We start from the raw sequence: 23,485 nt of genomic DNA, 5'->3' as shown, positions 1-23,485 counted from the left end.
GGGCACTTGCGCCGAGCCGTAGAGTACTTCCACGTGTGTAGCACACAATATACGCGCGAGAAATCGATTCGCCATTGGAGGATCGGACTCGACATTCTCGACAATCTCTGACCGAGCGAATTGAAGTTTCGACCGAGTCATTATTGCTTTCGGCTGTCGCGCGAGGACGATTTTCATCCTTCGACCGATCGAGCTACCAGGGCCGCGAGTGAACACGATCAGAGGCGAGGAGGCTAAAGTAGGACGGACAAATTTGACGCGCGACTCGTTTGGTGGTGGTATGTAAGAGATAATTGATGACGTTACGGTTCATTGCTGGTCTCTCTGTTACCCGACGCAGACAAATATTGACAGCTTCCGATCACAAAGCGGTGAGCAGTATCCTTTGTACGCGTCCCACGCACCGCTGCTTGATGTCTGCTCGGTTTTCCTATCGAACCGTTGAACTCGTGGGTAAATCAACGTCCGCGCGCTCGACGTGCATATCGACTTCCCTAAATTAAAGCATCCCGGCCCGCCCGTGTAAAGGCCGTGGTCCATACGTGAATTCATCCCCTTTTCCTGCCTTTTCGCTCGACTTTTTGATACAAAAAATACCACTTTCGTTCAGTGTTTCTTTTATGGCCAACAAAAGCCATAAAAGAAGCACTTTATTCATGTCTCAATTGGAATTTAAAAACAATCGGTGAATTTAGATCGACGGATCACATCGACCGAAAACATCCGGAAAACACGAAAAAAGACACGAAAAAAGATCGTGAAAGTTAACATGAGAAAAATCGACATAGGTGGCTTGCAAATTTTCGTTGCGCCGACAAAGCGCCGACAAAGGAGAAACACCACGAAATTAATTAGTCGCGACAACGGTACAATTCTCGGATGCGGATACGCGTCAAAGGGATCGCGCAGTGATTTCGGAACGCGATGTAAGTTGCCTCCTCGCCGCGATCAAAGAGCTTTGGCTTCTCGCTGAGAAGGAATGAGAGTCCGGCAAACATAGTTCCGGAGAAACATAGTTTCGCGGAGGTCTGTGTCTACATTGTTCGTCTTCGGCCAGTCAATGGGACCTTTCGTGTGTTGAGCTTTTAGTACGTTTTGTAGGACGTGCAACTTACACCACCGAGCAAAAGTAATTTGCGATAATATAAATACACAAAGGCATATAATAAATAAATAGTAAAAGGTGGAGCGTGTGGGAATGGAGTAAACAAAAAACAATTTGTGGATATATTAAAGAAATTATGTCTAATACTAAAAAAAATTAAAGGATTTTTTTGTACGAATAAATTAAATATAAATTGCATGTAATATTGACATCCGTTCGACAGAACATATGTATTTTTTTTTATTCTCTAAACTGTGGTGAAAGCCCACGTATTTAAATTGGCTAAGTGAAGTTCATGATACATACTCACATCGCGAGTCGGCACTGTGTCGACAAACATATGTGAGTACGGGTTGAAGCATTAGAAATTATTGCCATCCAATCGCTGTGTTTCAACCGTTGTACTTTTTCGTTTTAAATTAAACCTACATATTTTCATATTTCTATATCAGTCTCGCCCGTCCGTTCGACAGATCCTTGCAGGTCTGGACCCAAGTGTACGGTTGCGGAGGCAATCGCCCTTCAAAGGGAACGTTTTCGTTCCTGCAAACCGGTTAGTAACAAGTTTCGCAAAATTCAATTAGGCGATCTACATGGCCCGCGGCGAATCATCATCTGCTCGTTTCTGACGAAGCCCGGGACGTTAATGTTCTTCTGATCCGCGTAATCGTTCGATCTAGAAGTTGCCGCTCCCTATCGACGCCGGCGCTCGTGTTGTGCTGATAGCGGCAGTTTAGAAGTTTCGCGACGGCGGCCGGGCCTTTCAGGCAAACTCCTTCATCTCCGATTCGAGCTTGTTGATCACCCATTGCAACCCTTGTCGGCCCTTAAACGGAAAAAAAAGATTACGTTCTTTATTGCCGTCGATGTCGTTCATAAACTTTTATAAAACGTGCAAATGCATCACCGTCTTATGAAACATTTTTTACGACAAATATTCGATACTATTCTGAATTGAAAAAAGTGACAATAACAGGACAGAAATTTGCATCTCTCGAGAGAGAGTTTGTGCATCTTCCGGGTTGTTTTATTCGATCGTAAAAAACTTTCGTTTCTTGAACATAAGACACGTCGGAATTCGTGTTGTCGGAATTGTATAAAAATAATTTATATAACAACATTCGATTTTGTCAAATTTTTAGAAGATTGCGTATATGTATATAATAAGCGAGATATCTAAACAAGAGGAGATCACTTACTTTGCACGCATTGAAGGAGATTTTTGAAGCTAAGAGGTCCTCCATATAGTTGGTCAGTGGTACTCCCCGTACAGTGACCACCGCTTCCTGCGTGAGTAATGTCTTGGTGGGATCATCTGGATGGGGCGTATATCTGACAGCTTCGTCTACAGCGATATAGTTACCGAAGGTTAACTGCAAAAATTAAGAATAATTGATTTGATTAACGCGAATGTCATGAAACATTCTTATACGCGTATTGGTCAAGTAAATACGTATGAATTCTCTCATTTTCATTTATTGAAGAAACATACAGCTGATTCGCATCGATTATTACGTGTATCATTGAGAGGTAGTATAGCTGTATAGATTTTCTTACTTTGATAAGACGCGTGACTTGCATTATTAAATCTGTCACACTGTAAGGGATATACATTGCCTACCACATTCACGCCGCCGTATATCCGTGTCATGAATTTCGGTTGCTCATATCGATCATTGTGTGCAACTCGCGGGGTTAGGAACCCTCGGGGTAGATGGGTAGTCGGAATTATCGAGATGGAACGTTACCACGAAAAGTAACGTTAGACATCCTTGAATAATCAATGCCACTAAACAAACGAATGAGTCGGCAGTGGCTCCCGTCACGCAGAAAAAAAGCGTATTCAGCGCTTCCATTTCCGTGTCTGCTTCCATTACGCTATATTTTTCCCCCCTTTTACATCGGCTACACTCTACGGCGACGTTCATTATAATACATAATTTAGTTGACAGGGCCGTGCCGATGAAATTATTTTTTAATTTTCTCGAATGTATAGCCCTCTTTCTGTTATAAATATTATATGGTTATCTTGCTTATATGCATGAACATCGGAGATTCGAGTGTGTATTTATACCGCGCGATTCGAAGGCAATATTCGCGCAACGTTCCGCAATATCATGCTGCAGCGAATACTACCGAGTTCACGAAAGGATCGCGCCGATAATGCAACCCCAAATGATCGCGATATACAGAGTGCGATCTCATAATACGCCATAGCGCGTACGCGTTAGAAACCGAGGTTATGCGGTTATGCGGAACCAATGTATATGCCGCGACTAATCGAATACGTGGAGGAGCGTGGAGTGTAACAAAACCGGAGAGTAGCGTTGGAAGACCATCTGAAATTCATTACAGTGCGCTAGTGCGTAAACATGCGACGCGAAAGCGGCAAACAGCACTCTGCGGGGCGATGTGCGGCGTGCTTTTGTTGCCAGCGCGGTATACACCGTCGGTACGACGAAGCGCCCGTTAGAGTGCTGCGTGCGTCGCGTTGTCATCGCGCGCGGATTTGTTTCCTGGCGCGAGAGAAACAATCACGCGCGCGCGCTGCTTGCGCGAACGATGGCGAAGGGTGGGTGGTAGCGCGAGAGGGCTGGAAACTAACGCGGCAACTGGGCGCCTCGAGCCAGTTAGCCCGAGGCCTAAAGTTTAATCTGTGTCGCTGTCATAGAATTTGTACTAGCTGAAACGTATTTGCTGTTGGTATCGTATAGCTTTCATCGCTGTAAATTTGCGGTGGGGAAAATTGACCTCGGTTTCGATCTCTCGTACCTATAATAGTGCTGGCGTATATCTTTAGGCGATATTCAATTCGAAAATCGCAGCCGCGGCGTTGATTGTTTACCATTTTTCACTCTACGACAATCCGGCCCCTAAAGTTACGTCTTGACGCGGCCACGCGGAAGGTGAAACATGCACGAGCAAGTTGCGCAAATAAAATTTAGATAATCTCTCCTTCGATGTACTTTTAATTAACAAAGTTTGAATCAACACTTCTACCTATCATGGGAAAATAAATATGTACGTTATGCATTAAATTGACGTAGTCAAAATCCTTAATTAAGATACGTAAAAAAATTATTATAATTTGTCCGTAGAGCAAAATGAGTACACGTTGCTTTAAAATTCTTTAGGGCCTCAACATTCACCTCTGATGCGCGCGGCCTCACGACACGCGGACAGCGGGGTCGGCGGAGATGCACGTCATTACGAGCTTCGGACGAGCACCATCGTGGCATAGCGCGCCGTGGGGTGGAACAATTGAATCGCACGGCGGGCGCAATACATTTCACGAGGAAATTAACGCCCGCGGCACATTGTGGGTCCGCGACTATCCCCCAGATATAGAATGACGCGGTGTTGTACTCTATGGACTTCGCCATATTGGCAATCAGTGAAGCCGACTGTGTTACACCGCGGTCGACTTCGCCGTCCAACTTCGCTTCGCGGTTCGCGGCACGAGTCCGCACGACGGTTTCCAAAGCGCCGTGACCCACGGATATGAAGGAAGAAAGGAAAAATTAACATTACGCCCGCGAGCTGCTGCGTTTCACGTGGTTCACGCTCGGCAAGTCAGGGACAAAGACGTCGATTAAATCCGAGAGAAATGAAATTTCCGTTCGCTATATAGTACATAGCATAGACGGTTGCGTGTGTGTTCGCTACCGTTCATGTGCTACATCACTGTGAAATTCGCGGAATTATATCAACGACAGGAGTCGAGCCTGAATGTCGGTGTAATCCTGAGTTTCATATCGCGTATCGTAATATTCGTAACGATCTTGCCGTATTATTGCGATCTTACGATATACGGAAGATTACACGGAGGAAATGGAGTAATACTCTAGTTACAATATGCTAAGAGACTTTCTATATTTATGACATTGTACCATTTGATGAACATTAAAATACACGAAGATAAGACAAAAGTAACCAGCGCGGTAACTGCAGCGCAGAAAAATGAAAAGGATATTAAATTTCGCTATTTAGTAATGTACCTCTCAAGAGTTTCCGAATATACTTTGAGTGTGCCACGTAATACAGGTCATGGAACACGAAGAAAGGGCGAGGCTCGTAGCAATTGAAGAGCTGTTACTAAAGTACATAACTGGTTATCTAAATAAGATACTATTATTGCAGCTCTCGTTGCACCGCGTCACAACGACGCAAGCTCGCCAATACGAAATACTCTAGTATTGTTGTTCCAGTATTGTGCTTTGTACTTAATTTTCTCTCGCGGAAAGGACATTATACATTCGCGGGCACGTTCTATTATTTCTCCACTAATATCCAATTTAAATATTTCGCTATATTTCAATATAATTATTTCAATAATTTAAATGAAACTGTATTCCTCGAAAGTCACATAATTAATCATCGCTCCCGCGAAAACAATACCCTTGTTACTCTCGAAAACAATACGTCTGTTACTCGAAATGCTTCTTCCAGCATCTAAAGCTGCGGAGGTATCGGCCTTGCTTTTTGGAAACTGTCTGATAATATCCAATAGCTTACCGCCGCACAGAGGATTTATGCACGAAAGAAGGATGAGTGTTTCAACGGCGAGAAAAAGATAAATGGAAAGAGGTGTAATTGACGAGACAAGAGAGATTCCATTGTCATGTCTGTGACGGGATGTAATCGCACTCTTGTTGAAGCGAATTTTTTAACCGCGGCGAGAAAAACGCTTCGCTTAATACCAGGTAGAATTACGACAATCCGGTATTATACCAAAGAGCAGTCGCTTCTCTCTTTTCTTCGGCTCCCGTTCCAATCCAGCCTCTTTCATCCGAATGGTAACTAACTGCACGAAACAGAAATCGCTTTAGCTTTTGATTTTCGAAATGTCCCAGCGAGTGACGTATGTAAATAGTTTTTTGCAGCGGTTTGAAAACTGTAAGTCTTTAAGCGCGCATTTACATGCTATAGCTGCGAGATTTTTTCACAAATATAAACGGATAATAAAGTAACGGATGATTGAAATACATTGCAAATATGTTCTAGCTGTTCACCGATTCTGATTCGTCGCATATTTTTATTGTTTTACGAGGATTATCATTTCTCGTGAAAATTCCTGTGTCAGATGCTAATAACGGCGTGCTACTCCGCGCACGTGAAATCCGACAATCGCGTTTAATTCCTGGCGAACCTCCACGAAACAACCGTGTTTCTCAATGGTAATATAAATTCTTTTTCCGCGGTGAATATTCGACGTAGTTTTTCGCGCAGCGTTCTTCGAACAACAAACACGGCACAGTTTCTCTCATCGTCGAATGCTATCACCGCCTTAGGGCCGTAAACTGAGTGCATGAGCGAAGAGAGAAGCGTTATAACGCCGCCGCAAAGGAGGGCGTAGAATGAACGGGATTTAATCGTATCAAGCGAACGATCGATCGTCCCGTCAGCTGTGAATCTGTCGTTGACGCCAAAAGTAATTAATTTCGGTCTCTTTTTTTCGGCGCGACCGCGAAGAACGGTGGTGCATTGTCGTGCTGGCGGCGCGGCGGACGCGAACGACGTTACGCGATGCCGCGGGTGCATCGGCTAATTGAAAATTTTTCTCGTCAGTCGCGCGTTGAAACCGATGTTTGCCAATCGCTCGGCCTCTCTGTGCCAAAATCCCTCGTTTGCTTTCCATTTACCGGCGGGCGTTGCAACGCGGCCGCGCCCGATGACGCATCAGCCGATAGACGAGATATCTCGGACAATTTCTGAATAACTACCTCGAAAGCATCGTATCGATTTGCGGCAGCACTAGCGAAGTGAGCACTTCATACAGTATGTAATACACAATACCTTTCTTTCATAAACTCAATTATATAACGATGCAGGAACGAGAACAGGAATAATCGTAAAATGAGGAGAGATTCGGTTTTCTCTTTAAAAATATATGGTATTAAAATACATTGCAATATCCACTCTGTACATCTTACGCATTCAAGAATATATTGTTGTCATTTTTATATAAAATAATATATGTAATAGAGGAATAAACTAATCTTTTATATATATCACAAAAATTCATTAATGTATGCATAATGCACATATCCGTTTTTTCGCGGTAAGCGTAGAAAAGTTGACTTGAACTTTCCTAATTAAAATCTCGTCGAAAGAGAGGTTCCCCCTGATCGTTGGTATAGGCATAGCATGCGTCCCCCTCTACTTCTCGATCAAATACTCATGATTCCGTTTCACCCTTTGGTATTAGCAACGGAGAATGGAAGACTGTGTAGAGAGTAGGGAGAGCCGAGCGGTGAAGTGGAAGCTCTCCTTCAGCATGCACTCGCGAGTAATTAGCATCGCCGCATAATTGAGAGGACTTTGCGGATTTGGCTGCACAGACTGCATTGTTCGGACCTCGGTGTGCTCGCAATTCGCAAACACCCATCCGATGCTTCGAGAGGGTTTCGCGGCCGGAAGCCCAAATCTGCTGGACGGCACACACAAACCCCGGATCGACCTCCCCTCCCCCCTCTATGCAGTTCGGACGTTTCCTCTGCGCGCGGTAATCGCCGATTTCAGCAGATTTCGGCGTTGCTGACAAATTGGTATTAGATCGCGTACAATCGAAAACTTCTTGCAACCTTGCTCTCACCCTCAAACTAACGAATACAGATTTTATTCGCTTATTGTATTTTCTAATAAGATGATTATATAATTGCGCAAGAAAAGACTCGTTTTTTAATTCGATTAGGAGCTTTTTGCATCTAACGTTCTAGTAACATTTTACCGAGAGTATCGCTCTAAAACATCCAAATAAAATTAACCGAGCAAATGATTAAATGCATACAAATCCGCGAGACAAACGCGGTCGGCCATTCATCACTCCAAAGCGACGCGCTTATAAAATCCCGCGGTGTCGCCCTGGCGATTCGGAAGAAAATTGGGGCCCATCGAATCCAGATGATTTAAACGCGCATCACCGAAGGGTTAATACGCATCGGTTCCTCGCCAGTCGCGAAGCGAGCTTTCCGGGAATCCCGCAAAAACAGAGACCCAGTAAATCAATCAAGCACGTCTGCGTGTAAGCAGGGATCGCAATACGTTGCCGAGCACGAAGGAAACCGGAACGATATTTTAGCGGCAACGACTCGTGTGTATTCCCCGCTAACGATCCCTGCGCCCGCGCCGCCGCGTGCCGCGCCCCCTTCATCGCCGCACGAATTTCCGTGCGCGAGCGCGAAAACACTGAGACGGGACGAGATGAACGAAGGGAGAAGGGTTAACGCGGTGGTGGCGAAGGGGATGCTCGACCGCTCGCCATCGAGGACGAGAATTAATAACGGACACGCGCATATCGGCTATATGTATCCCCGGCCTCGTGCTCGCGGACTCCCCGCGGGTTTGGTTGATGGAAGACCCTCCGACCGACGCGGCGAGTGCGACGGGGGCGAAAAGGGGCGACAGAGGGTAGAGGGCGAGAGAGGGTGCCGCTAGACGCGCCCGGGCGACTGAATTATTGTACGTGCGGTCCTCTAAATCATAAAAACAACAAATTGCACGCGGCTCAACGCGCGCCATAGCGCCGCACGGGGGAGGCCACCACATGTCTCGCACGCCTCTCGCGGTCACGTACACACATCCGGAGGTATTTATATGGATGCGGAGCGGCCAGCGCCAGCACTTTTCAAATCGATTGAAATATGGAGTCGGCGGACGGGCGGGTGGGTGGTTTAATGAAAAATGATAACTACACTTTGCATCGTGGAATGAGCTCGCCGGTCTTGTACCGTCGCTGATTCCCTTTAACCCATTGTCCAATACGAGCTGTCGTCTCGGACGGGCCGCCGAAATGCGCAACCCTTTCCCACAATCCGCTTCTGGCTCGTTTGTCTTTGTTCCGCAGGACCTAATTGATGTACGCTGGGATACAACTTGTCTTCGCCGTATTATTAGACACTAACATTTGCCCTGTTTACTTTTACACGCGAACTGCAATCACGACGGTCTGTACTTTGATGCAACGAATACTGGTGCACTATCCACACTACATTCGTGACAAACTAATATTATATCTGATTAGATTAATTATAATTTGATTTCATTAGCAGCTTCTTACATGTAATGAGATTAGGATACAATATTACTAACGTTTGCCGATATTACTGTCTTCGTATGTTAAGCACGATATGTTAAGCCGCGTGGCGATTCAAGATGCCCCATCTGCGAGAAAAAGATGAATGGGAACACGCGCGTATATGCGCGATTAACGTTGTGCAAGCGGATCGACATGTGCTACATGCAGTCGGCTTCCAGCGTCCCGCGCGCCTGTTCGTTCTATAATCTGATAATATCCGGCCGGTAGCAACAGGAAAATATTTCATTGTTTTTACGCCGTCGCTAATATTCACTACGAAACAATGACACCCGCGAATTCCCGCGAGGCACCGAGAGAGACCCCGTATTGCTGAAAATTAACAATATACAATTTTATAGCAGCGCAATATTTTGCGATAACTGGACAGCGCGGTATTTTCATTAGCGTGAAGTTTAAGCGGACCGGCGCGTAAAACATCTTGCTCGTAACTATCGTTAGTACGGTGTAACTCACTAAAAAAAATGTGGTTTTTTTTCGATGTTCTCGTAACAGTGTATCATCGCGATTTCATCACACGGCACTGTACCGTAATCGAACCGCGAAAACGATGACTTTGATAAGCTCAGTTACAATAACAAATAAAACAGTTAATAATATCGCGATTTTTTACCGTTTACTTGAACTTTTATTGCGATGCAATAATGTTTGTCTATAGGTATCAACTTAGGCATTAATATAGAAGAATTACAAATTTCACTTAATTGAATTTCTTATACGCAATTGGCTCGATATCAATCAGTTCAGCCTAACAAGATTTGCTGCTCCACAACATGCAATAAGAAGCTAAATAATAACTGTAAGACTATTTAAAAAATTGCATAAAGAAAAAAAAACAAATTCTAAGCTCATTTATTTACTAACACCATCAAACGCCAATTTGTGCTACCGGTTATAATTGTATATTAAATAATAGCAAGTCGCATGAGTAATTTCAGGAGAAACATCGACGATTGTTACGGAAATCCATCAAACTCGGTGCCCTAATTCAATTATCCCTAACAAGGGACCTGTCACAACTATCCGGAATCGATTTGATTCTCCTTGTGTTAATATGTTGTTAAACATAATTATATTGTTAAACACACAAATGTATTGTTAAACACAAAAATATAAGAGACACGTATTTTTTTATATGTGCCCGTTTTGAAATTTAAGAAATGAAACAATCCCTCAAAAGTAACGCTTACATTTAATTCTAAGCAATTATCGTTGAAACGGTAAGTTATAAAGAACTATAAAAAACAAAGTTTTAGGTAAAATATTTTTTTTTATTTATCGTTTCGACGATAAGTACTTAAAATCAAATATAAGCGTTACCTTTGAGAGGTTATTTCACCTTTTAAATCTCAAGATTTCCTTTTAACAACATATTTGCGGTTTCAAGTAGTTATAATGTGTCCCTTGTAAGATGAAAAGAGATAGATTCGTGACCATTTCAACAACCATGTGCAATTTATTTACGCGAATTAATAACCAATTGTGGAAGTAATCTCCTAGAGATAATGCCGACTTGCGGAAATCGACGCGGAAATCCGTCAAATCCTTCCCCGTGCGTGCGCACAGCCACTCAATTATTCCGGGACGTGATCGAGATCGTCTTAATATTCGCGTGTATCGAGTATAATCCTCGCGGACGATATCCAGGTATCGGTATCCCATTATGTTCGGTCCTGTAACACGATGCACATGTAGGTACCGCGCGTGTACTTAGGATCAACGACACAACGGCGTATCACAGAGCAACGTATGCGTCAGATATGCGCAACGCTAGCTATCTGCTAAGGGGGTTGAATTGCTAAAAGATATATCCCTCCTCCCCGGCAGAGAAAGGATTCGATCGGGACTAGTTGTACTTCAACTGGCCTCGTCGGCTCATATCAAATCGCACATCATCCCTCGCGATCTCCTCGCGCGACATATAACGCGTGCGTGTAACATGCGTGCGCTCCTGTCTACATGACACGCGTGCATACGCGTTAGGAAACACATCCCGTAAACTCGTCCCGAGAGGATTATTCGATTCCAATTTCAGTTCGTCTCTAATGTGACAAATACATCCTTATGGATTATCATGATCAACAATCGCTAGAATGTTTAAGATATGACCGTAAGAGATCGTAAAACGTCTTAAAAAAGCGTGATAGAGAGTATAACTAACCATATGAATAACATGAATGTTATGATGTTTGTTGTTATTCTGGTTCATGTTTGTCAAAATCAAGTGAATATCAGTTAATTAATATTTAATTAAATTTATTATTAAAATAAATATCTCCAAGTTATTTTCCATTCATCGATTAATTGGAAAAATCGCTTCTTATTTAACACAATGTATTAATAATAAATATACGTAATTACAATTTCCAATATAAATACAATGTTTTATGATTAGTAATTAATAATATATTCATATACACAGAAATTATATATTTATAAAATTTTATTTAAATTGAAAATTTTTTTAATAAAAATGTTATTAATTTTGGTACGGTATGTGTGTGAACGCGTGCACATGCATACACACATAAATAAATAAATTTAAAATCATGTTTCAAGCTGTAATCTATAGAAAAATATACGGTGACAGGAAATAAATGTGGTGTTCTAGTGTGATAAATTTGTAATACGATATCGCACAATGTAAATATCCCATGATACGTGTATCTTGTACTGAAACACAACTGACGTTCCCCAGGAAAGTTGTAGTAATGTTTATTTTAACGTGAATTTAACTCATCAAAGCACGCGCGCTGTGTTGCACACAACAGAAATCCTGGAGACATGCTTGGAGAAATGAACACTATCATTCCGAGGAATTCGGCCACAGCCTTAATTGCGGAGACGTTCCTCGTTGAAGAGGATAGCACGAATAAGAAAGATGAGTCTCGCCCGCGAGGAAGATGGAGTCGAAACGTGGTGTGAGAGACGGTCTCATTCGAGGGCATCAACTGCATACCGCTCGCAGCATTTCCCCGGTGACGCGACATGCGCGCCGGAATTTTCCTTAAATCACCTTCCTTCCCCACGTTTCGCAGTTGTTGGGTACTTGGCATAATGTGTGCACGATAACGTATTTTGCCGTCTTACGCCCCGTGGGATAGCCGTGCGTATATTATACGTGACGCATCGGCGTGAATAAAGGTGGCAAGATTGCACCCGTAAAACGATCGATGAGCGGATAAAGGCGAATTTATTGCGGTGGCACGATGTCTGCGGTATTCACCTACGGATTCGAAGCGGAATCGATCATGCGCGACTGCATCCCGCGTTGTATACGGCTTTCCGCATTAATACTTCAGATGCTCCGCGATTTGTCTTTGCCCGCCGTATATCGGTTTGCATGCGGCACAATACTCTGTTTGCTGCTTTTATGCGATTTAATGTATCTGCACCCTTTACATCCCGATGTGTGTAGAGAAATAACGCGATCCGCCGTTCCACTTCGCTACATAAATATCAAAAAATGGCGAATCTATTTAGCCACTTTACGTAAATGATCGTTATCCATTTCTCTTCCATTTCTCTTTGTGTACGATTGAATATAAACTTATAATTCATTGCACTCCTTCGTCAGCAGAGTGTCGATAAACATTATGAACAATGAATTGCCGTTAAAATATCACGCGTAGCTAATGGAATTGCAGCACATCGACCTTCGCAAGACGATTTACTATCGCTCGATCATCCCATTCAGTTATCCCATCAGCTATCCGCGCGAGTACATCGCTCAGCACCGATTACCCCTACTTGTAAAAGCATCCTCCTCTCATACGAATTAGCCAGAATCGGAGAGCGTGTGAGTATACGATCGTCGGCACATAATGTACTCGCGTGGATACATACGGAATCTCGATGGATAGAAAAGGTCGACGTAACAGCTTCTCCGTAGACGTGGAAAGGAGCGAGGTTTCTCCTCCTTTTGCTTTAAGCCACCTGCGGATCGTTCATCATACCAGTAATGCATCTACCACCCCGCGTTTCTCTTGGTGGTCTCTTTTCCGTCAACGAAGCGAGAGGAGATGATCTTCGACGCGAACGTCGCGAACGGGAGAGCCGCGACCAATGCCGCGCCCCCTCTCCTTTATCCTCCTCGGCTTGCCATATCCCACCGTTTCCCTGACACCCCACCTGATATACCCCGCGCCGAGAAGCTCTCCGAGCTATGCAACCCTCCGGTAATGCGCGCATCAATAACCTATCATATCCAACCTTCTGGATGCGGTGGTGGCGTGCATCAGCTCCCCGTCCCCCCCTTCGACACGTTCGCCCTCGCCCCCCTCCCACGCTTTCAGACGCGTCGATCTCTTCGAGCTTGCAGCTAGATACTTTTCCTAAGAGTCTTTACTATGCATACTCCTTGGAACGGATGTTATGTAAATCGGGGCTCGAAAATCGTTTTCTGATAGCGGCTCGGAAAAAATCCGGCGATTTTGCGTCGACGCACTTTCATCTGACAAAACGTGTTGCATGTACCAACCGCGTGAAGGTCGCCAACTTTTTTATTATAATCTGCATACTACACGAGAGAGTATTGAAAAATATTAAATTTTTAAATGACTTTTCCAGTCACGAACGCGACATGAAAGACTTTAACGCAATTTGACAAACTTGCCCGTTACAAAAGCGAGCCGAGAATAACAATTCGCCTCTACCAACTTTTAACTATCTACGGATACGAAGAAAAGAAAGAGTAATGATGAAAGTCGCCCTGATGTGATCTATTTTATTTGAATATATTTTATATATTATGTATGTATGTACATAATATAAAATATATTTAAATAAAATAGATCACAGGACGTGTGTGTGTGTGTGTGTGTGTGTGTGTGTTGTGTGTGTGTTCTTTTAGGTTTGGTAGTTAACCGTAAAACAAAAATTGTATTAACAACGAAAAACGTAATAATAATAATAATATATATATATATATCCCTATCCACTCCAACCATGCCTTTTCGTGTCCCACGAGTTCATAACAGTCGTTTTTTTTTTGTGAAAAACAAATTATCGTGGGATAATCCCCCCCACGCCGGAAAAATGATTTTTTAAATAAAACGAGTCGTAATGTGTGTTTGTCAACATATAAATGTTGTAAAAAAATATTTAAATAAATGATTTCCAAATTTTATTTACATTGATTTTAAGTCGAAAGTACAAAGATATTATAATAACTTTTGGGGAATTTTTCAAAGCTATTAACATTATAAAAAACACGTGGGACTCGAAAGTGCATGGTTGGAGAATTAAAGGGGCGGAAAAAACGTTGGAGTGAGAGAGAGAGAGAGAGAGAGAGAGAGAGAGAGAGAGAGAGAGAGAGAGAGAGAGAGAGAGAGAGAGAGAGAGAGAGAATAGAGATATATATATTATATATTATATTATATTATATTATATTATATATATATATATATATATATATATATATATATATATGTATAGGTATATTATTATGTTTTCCGTTATTAATACAATGTCTAAATTTTTGTTTAATACGGTTAACTACCTACCTGAAAGAACGTTAGTCTAAAATATCTCATACATTTTTCCAGCAAGTTTTCCTTTTTAAAATTTAGAGAAAAAGCTGGAAAATACAATTTTACCGTCAATATATATATGAGTGACATAATACATATCATAAAAGTCGTACGGTAAATTCAAATAACGACTCAATAGACGTGAAAACAATAAATCGGCGCAATAACTTTAAACTATTACACAACGAAGTCCATTTATTCATAACATTTGCATCATTTCACTAGCGAAATATGTAAAGAGAAACAACGTTGCGGGAAGAACGCTTTTATTACGCGCTAATGGAGCGGCCGCTCCGCATTCTCTCTTTCTTTCCGGCGACACTCTATTAAAGTGCCATTTCGCAACAGAGACCGCGACGCATTCGCAATTTCGTTATGGTCGAAAAATCGCTCAAAAATGCTCACTTCGTTATCGCATGAACGAGGAACCGTGCGCGATGCGATCGCCGATGCGTTTCGATACAACGCTTCCGTTGATAACCGACCGCCGAGTACGAGATGAATATTATTTCTGATGGTACGCGCATCTACGGTAAAATTGCTTAATGTTTAATAATTATGCATTTATAATACAAGATACTTGTATACATCAGGTTCTCAATACTTTTTCGCACATGTTTCTCGTATGTAATAATACAACAGCCTGAATCAGATTATGAAATCGAACACCAATGCTGCCAAAAGTAGTTTCAGCATATAATGCTGTTCCGCATTTAATTTAGGATCGCAATTGAATCCAAACGTCTCGCGACATATTCATATTAAATATACAATTACGAATAGATCTGTAAGGGAGGGAACCATAAAAGTTCTGTCTTCATTAAAAAATTCGATCAAAACCGTGTGAGCAGCAGATTTATACAATTCTAATTAAGGTAGTCGTCTCGTCAGGGCATGTATTAGATAAAGTTTTCGATTTCGGATTTTATATCAAATTATATGATCAGCTTTGCAGTCGATTTTTTCTGTGGCTCCTTACCGACTATTTACTCTAGAAAATCGATCTCGAAAATCACAAATTTTGCATTACTTCATACAGACGGCCAGAAAAAGAAGGCTCTATCACGGTTTTAATCACATATTTTCGCATTTTTCGATTAGATGAAGTGAGAAAAAACATTGCTTTTTATACATTAGATTTCGAAGAATCCGATGCAACCTTAAAATATATAGTTTACCAAAGATTTCGCTGCTAATTTTTTAGTTTATTTTAGTGAAAATGCGGTAATCGAGAAGACATTTTTTGGTCGAGGTGAGGTTGGGAAGACTTGGCAACGCCGCTGGCTAATCACTGTAATTGCAGGTTATGGGGCTCGTCTTTCTTAGCCGACGTGGATAGTGATTGACACCCCTGTCATGCGTTTTGAAACCCTTTCTCAGTAATTGTCAAAATTCAATCGAAAAGTATTTTTCTCACTTGTAACCTTTCTCGACGACTCGCATGATCAGCTGATCAAAACGGAGTCAAATGAAAAAAATCACATAATTTGGAAAAAGTAACATACTTTGTCACGTATGAAATTTTACACCCTACGTCATAAAATTATTTTTCCCTTAGCAAAAATTGCCTGAAATATATTTCTGAACGTAAAAACCTACAAACAGTCACATGACTAGCACGTAGCGAGACGCCTACCTTATATAAGCGAGGTACACTGCTGATGGATATTTCGGAACCGTGCTAGTCTACACATACCGGAAATATGATCGGAGGTATTGGATTACGTTTAAAGATATCGTTTTTGCGGTCAGTGTGGAAATGGTCTCACATCACACAATGCCGTGCTTTTCGTGAGAGACACCAATAGTTTACGCGAAAGAAATTTTTCAGTTTAGGAACCGTTTTTCTAACATAAAATTATTGAAATATAAAATGTCGAAAACTATTTTCACATCAATTATATACGCTGAGAAACCTTTTAAAATGACAAATCAAACGCCATAACATATCGGCGATATTTATTTCGGATACAGCTACTGCAGCTATTTCGTGATGCAAATAAATGTATCGTAAATTGCACGATGCATCACGCTTGTATACCACGGGAAGGGAAAGCACAACGGCTTCTCAGCCCATTTTCAAACAAAGAACAGATACTTACATTATGCGTCCTGAGGATCATTTGTCTATTCACAGGATCGACCTCGCTGCGCTCGCTGGCGTAACACAAGTTCGCGTAGCCGATTAACTGCAAAAATAAAAAAGAAAACGTGCGATCGCATAATAAGCTTCGGCAGCAACGTAAAAGTCTTGTCCGTGAGTAAAAAGAAATCCGAATCATTTAAATGTAGTTCCGGCGAGAATTGGCTGGCAAACTGCTAAAAACCGATTCGGCCACCGATAAAAATCTCGGAAGTGCTATAGACAACCACTTCCGGTTTCAAACTTTCCGCGCTGAGTTCAACGATAAAGCCTTCTAAACTTCTATGGCATGTTTCAGTCTTGGAGAGCTGCTACTTCGGCTCGATTTCACGACTTTTCATGGCGTGCTCAGCGGAGCAAAAAAAGAAATGCGATAAAATTGTGGTAATTCGTCGAATTATTTACCACGCTGTAATATGACAGATTAAATAATATTAGCTTAGAATTAATGTATGACAATTTTGCATACCTATAGTATTGTTTTCAATAACGTGTCAGCCTACATAATCCAATAATCTATCAAGTGCAAACATCCCTCATTATAATGTATAAATCATAATTATTTAATTATTTCGCTGGCTGTTATTGGTACATTACAGATATGCATTAATAAGATATCATTTTCAGATATTACAGTAGCGTCGTTCACGCTCAATATCAGAAAGTCTAACAAAGGGACCTTTATGGAAACACACTATGTACTCGTATCAGCATGTTATACGTACACAAGGCAAATTAAACAAACAAAGCAACATTTACACGAATAGCGTTGGAGTCTATAGAAAGCGATAAGCGATTATTAATTGATTCTACGTCAGAAGGCGTGCGCGGTAATTAATTCAACCACCTATAGCGAACGGTTGCATTATTCTGTTCTCACAGCTACACGAGAAGCATAACAAATACCCTAAATTTATATGATACCGTTTATTTAATCGCTGTAAAAAAACATATATCTAAGTTCTCGATCTCGATAAAGCTGCAAGCCTATAAAAAATCATCAATCATATAACTATGACACTTTTTCATAGAAAGACACTGAGCCGAAAGGGATTAATCATAAAATGTTGTCAAATAAAAATAAGAGTCATCCTAGTGACAAACGATCGATCAACCCAATTTTATCTCGTATCGAAATTTTTTTTTTACGCACGTTGGCAGCACAGTTTAACGCATCGCCAGCCACTCTTGTGCATCTACCGGCAATCATTAGAAATGATCAGCGGCGAGAAATATGTATTCGAAAGCGTAAACATACTGACAATCTAAACTGTGAATCGCCTGTTTTGACCGAGAAGAAAATGGAACGCCGTAAGTTTCCGTGGCGGCGCGATATTAATAACAAATTAACATGAGTAATTAGGTAATTAGAAAGGCGCTAATTAAACTAGCACGCTAAGTACACTTTAATTATTGTTCCTCGCCGATTAATTATGCATATTCTAATTAGCCGCACGAATAAACCGGCCTGCTTATACGAACCCTCTGCCGCCAATTCGAGCGTTTCGCGCGAACGAGCGCGATAAGTGAACTTTTCTCGCGTACTTTTTTTTCTGGAGCGCGTTGTGTCGAGTGCATCCGCTAATTACTCGGATAGCGCGATGGTGGGTGCAGCATCGGGGGGCGTAACGTTGAAAATGGTGTCGATGAAAGTGTCCGCGGTCCGAAATGGTCCTTCGCACTTTTTTAATCGTTAAATATAATTTCAAGCGTGTCTAAATACTGAAGATTCCTATGCAGTCATTATATACGAAATATCCGACAAAATACAACCTATATATTCGATCCCATTTGTTCGATACATAAATATTTGTGCTACATTAAACTTTTAACCATCTTGACCGGAATATTGGCGTGCTCGAGAGTGCTCTTTTTCTAATTTTTTTAATTTAAATTGTATTAGCTTTTTATAGTGTTCAAAAAGTCGACAGCTTTTTCCTATACTAATTCTTGTTATCGTTTTTGCGATCTGATTATTTAACAGACACATATTATTTATAGAGATAACGTTAAGATAAAAAGAGTACATAAAGATGCAGTCCCCGTCATCGAGTTTAAACGATAGAATTTTAGATCTCTTCGTAAAATAAATCTCTCGTGCAAATTCTTATCGTCGGTCATCCACTGGACGATTTCTTTATCTCTATCGTTTCTCAAACATATCTTGCGTACGATACATGAGTCGAGCCATTCAAACGAACGGTTGCACAACGAAACGGCCCGGCGAAATGGCCGAGCTTATAGAAAATCTGACGAGAGGAAGCGATTCGCCGGGCCGAAAGGGATTCGACGCCCCGGAATCTCCAGTATTCCGGCGAAGGCACTGTGGGATAGCGAAGGATTGGGAATCCGAGGGAGCTGCCTGAGGAGTATTCCAGAAGGCGGGCGCGCGTCTAGCTGGACGATTGCCAAACGGCGTAACATTGAGCGTGCTCATTATGAAAGTTGATGCCAGTGCGGATGTTGTTTTGCAATTCCCTGGGTCTCCGGCACCTTCTTTTTGCGCACGTTTGTTGAAAGTTTCGAATTTCCGGGTCGCCGCGACGCGCCGGCGGAGATTGCTAGACTAGGGTGAATGGCGCGAGGTTTTTATCGACACGCCACGGGCGATACCAGAAAGAGGTGAATGATTCTGTTAGGTTGCTTCATGGATTGATTTCTTGTCGCCCGCCGGAGATCGGCGCAACGTCAATTTTACTGTGCGAACAACCGTGAAAAAGCTGCGCCAACCGATAAAGTTACGCACCAAGTGCAATATTACTCAATTTTTTTCTTACGAACAACAGAAATAAGAAATCTGTAAATGTAATCGATATCGTTCCTCTAAAAAATTATTATGCGACATTAATACATTATCCTATATTAATAGGTATATAAAAGAAAAAGTAAGATAATAGGAATTTGTTTTCCAAAAAATAACGTCTAAAAGCTGTAAAAAAAATTTAATTTATCGAGTACATTTGGTACATTACTATAATCAAGAGACACAGTAGTGGTCTCGCGCCAAGTAAGAATTAACCAGAGGCCAAGTTACATTAATTTGAAAGAAAATAAAACTCGTTAAGGTAAATTCGGTTAAGATGGCCATAGAGGAAAGATGGCCAACCCATGTTCTCTCAATCTAGCTCGCCATGAAACATCGAACGAACATGGGTTGGCCATCTTTCCTCTATAGCCATCTTACCCAAGTTTACCCTATAAATTTCTAAACATTTACACTTCTGCTCTTAACTCTTAAAATACTGCTCTTCACGCAAGATTTCACCGATAAGTCAAGCGTCAACTAGCATGCTGGTTGCGTAATCATGTCGTAACATCTGCTGCTGCGTCCGAAGTTCACTTTCTCACTAAATTATCAAGAAATTTCAAGATATAAATGTACTGTGCCCCATTCCAAATTGAAATTAAAGCTAATGCTAGAAATTCTAAAAATATACAAGATATTAATGTTAAATATCGCGCTGTCTGAAGCTTATTTCAATTCAAGAGAACGCGCAGAAATAATTTCAAAATTAATGTTTTCTAAAGGTGCGTTCCACTACGCTCACAACGCTTGCGAGCATCATTTTGTCCTTGTTTAACATTTGACAAACCACGAGGATGAAATGATTCCACGAGCATTGCGAGCGTTAAGGGGAACGCACCCTAAGAAATTTATTCTGCAGCTGTTCAAATAAGAGAATTAAAAGTTAAGAAGTAATATGTCATCATATGTACATATATGTTAAAAAATATATTGATTTGACAATTGAACATATTTGTACAAAAGACCAATTGGTGAAGTTTATAAATATCTATTTTAAGTTATATGTTTCTTCTTTATCAAGTATGTAGCAATAGTAACGTAACTTCGCGCGCGAAGAAGTTTGAAAAATAAATTGTAAAGGTCTTTGAGCAATCGGAGCGAGACGATAACTTATTCAAGAGTTACTGGCGGACGACCCGAGTCGCGAAGGTCTCCGAGAAGGTCATTCCGATAAATTCGTAAGTAAATGAAATGGTTTTATACATTCGCCGCGAGAGTGCGCCGAAAAAATCAATGAACCAAGCTGTAGATAAGTTCCACAGAAATGACTGATCTGCAATCATTGTAACTTAGCGAACTCACCCGAGCAATCACATATACATATCGTGCAGACCCATACATACGTTTTCATGAATTTTCATTCAATCTTATAAATACTTGAGAAAAAGTAGTCATGGTGCAGTCCAATCAAAGAAGAATAAGAATAAGGACAAAACTCATATGTATATGTATATATGTTTGATATGTTATATAAAAGAACAGCGAAAGCTAAAGCTTATTTTTACACTTTACATTAACTGAAAAAAGCTGTCGATAAGTTCGCGAAGAGTTACCATCAGTCCGGTCTACGCGTCTCAACCAGTAAAGTCGATTTAAATCGAACCGATTGAACGACGACCTTGCGGCAGGTTGATACCATTGATACTCGCGTGATTACACACTGCAGAACACGATGGAATGTTCTTTACAATAGCATTATGCTGGTACATAGGCTGCATTCCGATATTCACTGTCAGTACTGCAAATCTATATTTGACGTCACGTATATTATAGATTTTCAGTACTGCTACTGAAACTTGCTGACAGTGAATATCGGAATGCAGCTATAATAGAGTACTTTTCCGTCATAAACAGGAAAAGTCTGCCAAGTAGCATAATCTCTCTTGTTAACTGTCAATTGTGCGTGGTTAAGTCCGGAGTAATTACAAAACGAATTACGAAACGAATTACGATACAAAAATGATTCTTATAATAGTATTTGCTGATTTCGAGTTTTAAATATATCTACATCGATAAGGCATATGTAAAATATAAATTAAGACTTATTAACGTCCCGAGCTCGCGATTAAACCCATTAGAAATTCGATCCGTTTTTATTGGTACATATAATTATTATAAATAATTAAGGTACTTCTAAATGAGTTACTAATTGTAAGAAAATAGTAGCCTCTCGATCACATTCGCTCGAGATATAATCGTGTTTTCTGAAGTCGAAACTACCTAATCTTCAAATTAAAAAATCTAGGTCGGGATTTAAAAGACATAAATCTTGTACGATAATCGCTTTACCAGATACTATAGTACATTCTACATTCTAACATTCTATATTAGTCTTCGGTTAAAAACTATGCACAAGACTAGAACTACATACATATATCATATATCAATGACGATAAGAATAGATAGTGTTTCATAAAAGACACGTGATAGCTACGTATAACGTATAACAACTGGTGACATCATGTTTGCGTCAGCCGCGTCAGCGTTGTCAGGGTCGATAACACTAATTTGGAATGTATCGAAATAATTAGCTAGTTAACTGGTTAGTAGCTAATTAACTAGTTTGGAATATTATTAGAATACTAGAATATATATATATATATATATATTATTAGAATATATTATATATAAAAATTGTATATAAAAAAAATAATCTTACTGTATAATTTATTCAAGTATTATTTGCAAGGTATCAAAAAATTGGCACATTTACAATTCTGATATACCGATCAGAGGTTAGAGTCAGAGGTAAGGTTAGAGCTAGGTATGCTGAAGCGATATCGAACGCGCGCCAATGTGGTAGCACGTGGGAAAGTTAGAAGGGGCTTACCGCTTGCGTCCATTTAGGAAAGCCCCATTGGGTAGAAACGACGAGTCTGTGAGTGTGGAGAACACCGTTGACTACTTCTCTGTCGATGACGTCCGCTCCAATAACCGAAGGCACCATAGGATTCGGATACTTTCTCCATGCAGCCTGCGCTACCGTCTCCCAAGGATGACTGCAAATAAATTTATTGCCCCTGTTGTCGTTCATGAAGAATCAATGCAATTCTTAAAAATGATTCAAATGAATTAAATTATCCTCGAGGAGGAAACGAAAAGAGAAAATTTCATTTACGAAAATTAGGTTAAGTCAAGCTAGATGAAATAGAGATGGATGGACCCTGTTTTAACCCTTTCCCTTTCACGCTTGTAAAATACAAAATGTTCCGTAGATTTTTGGAAATCAATTCAAAAGGATAAATGAGTACTTCGAGAGTTTTGCAACTTGGAAATAACCCACATTACATTACTCGTTCAACTATCAATAGGAAATTGTCCGTTTTTAGAGATGGAACAAGTATAACGAGGTTATGTAACAAGGGCACACAGCGTAACTGCATTACGGTCCTTAGACGAGACAAACTCCAACATTCGGGATGTCTGACGAATTGTACGAAGGCAATTACGTCAAGTAGCGGAGCACAATAGATAACGAGTATCCGTTTGAAGGCACGTTTCGTTACTCACTCGAAGGTATGCTCTGACGTCCAGATTTTCATAGCGTTTTACGGATAGGGCGAGCAACACTGCATGTAGGATGGGCACCGCAATTTAACGTGTGACGTGTGACACGTGAGCGGAATAGGCTGACGCGATGTCGGGCGTCTGTCGTGCGTCAGGCCGTCTTCGAAGGTGTGTGATGTAAGTAGAAGTAATCGCTATATATCAATATCACACACGACTACAGTGACAGTTGTACAGTGTGCACTATATACATTTGCCTGACAAAAGGAGCGTCAGCCAATGGTCGGTGGTTTGCATG

General features: G+C 41.1%; 1 protein-coding gene across 2 annotated transcripts; it reads right to left on the bottom strand.

The window, feature by feature from the left end:
- Positions 1–1,305: 1,305 nt before the first annotated feature.
- Positions 1,306–23,408, bottom strand: Slmo (PRELI domain containing slowmo). 2 transcript variants are annotated; one of them, XM_077415037.1, is made up of 5 exons: positions 23,191–23,401; positions 22,511–22,679; positions 16,834–16,920; positions 2,305–2,478; positions 1,306–1,931 (listed from the first exon to the last, which is right to left on the bottom strand). In XM_077415037.1, exons 1-5 carry the CDS (start codon positions 23,220–23,222, stop codon positions 1,869–1,871), a joined length of 525 nt encoding a protein of 174 aa, XP_077271163.1. In that variant the 5' UTR covers positions 23,223–23,401; the 3' UTR covers positions 1,306–1,868. The 2 variants fall into 2 exon arrangements, with proteins under 2 accessions (XP_077271163.1, XP_077271164.1); XM_077415038.1 differs by lacking the exon at positions 16,834–16,920 and having other exon boundaries at positions 23,191–23,408.
- Positions 23,409–23,485: the final 77 nt, after the last annotated feature.

This window comes from Temnothorax americanus, unplaced genomic scaffold (assembly GCF_048541705.1).
Source record: "Temnothorax americanus isolate GAGA-0224 unplaced genomic scaffold, ASM4854170v1 Scaffold4, whole genome shotgun sequence".
Lineage (NCBI taxonomy): Eukaryota > Metazoa > Arthropoda > Insecta > Hymenoptera > Formicidae > Temnothorax > Temnothorax americanus.
This window is presented reverse-complemented; position numbering and strand designations above follow the sequence as displayed.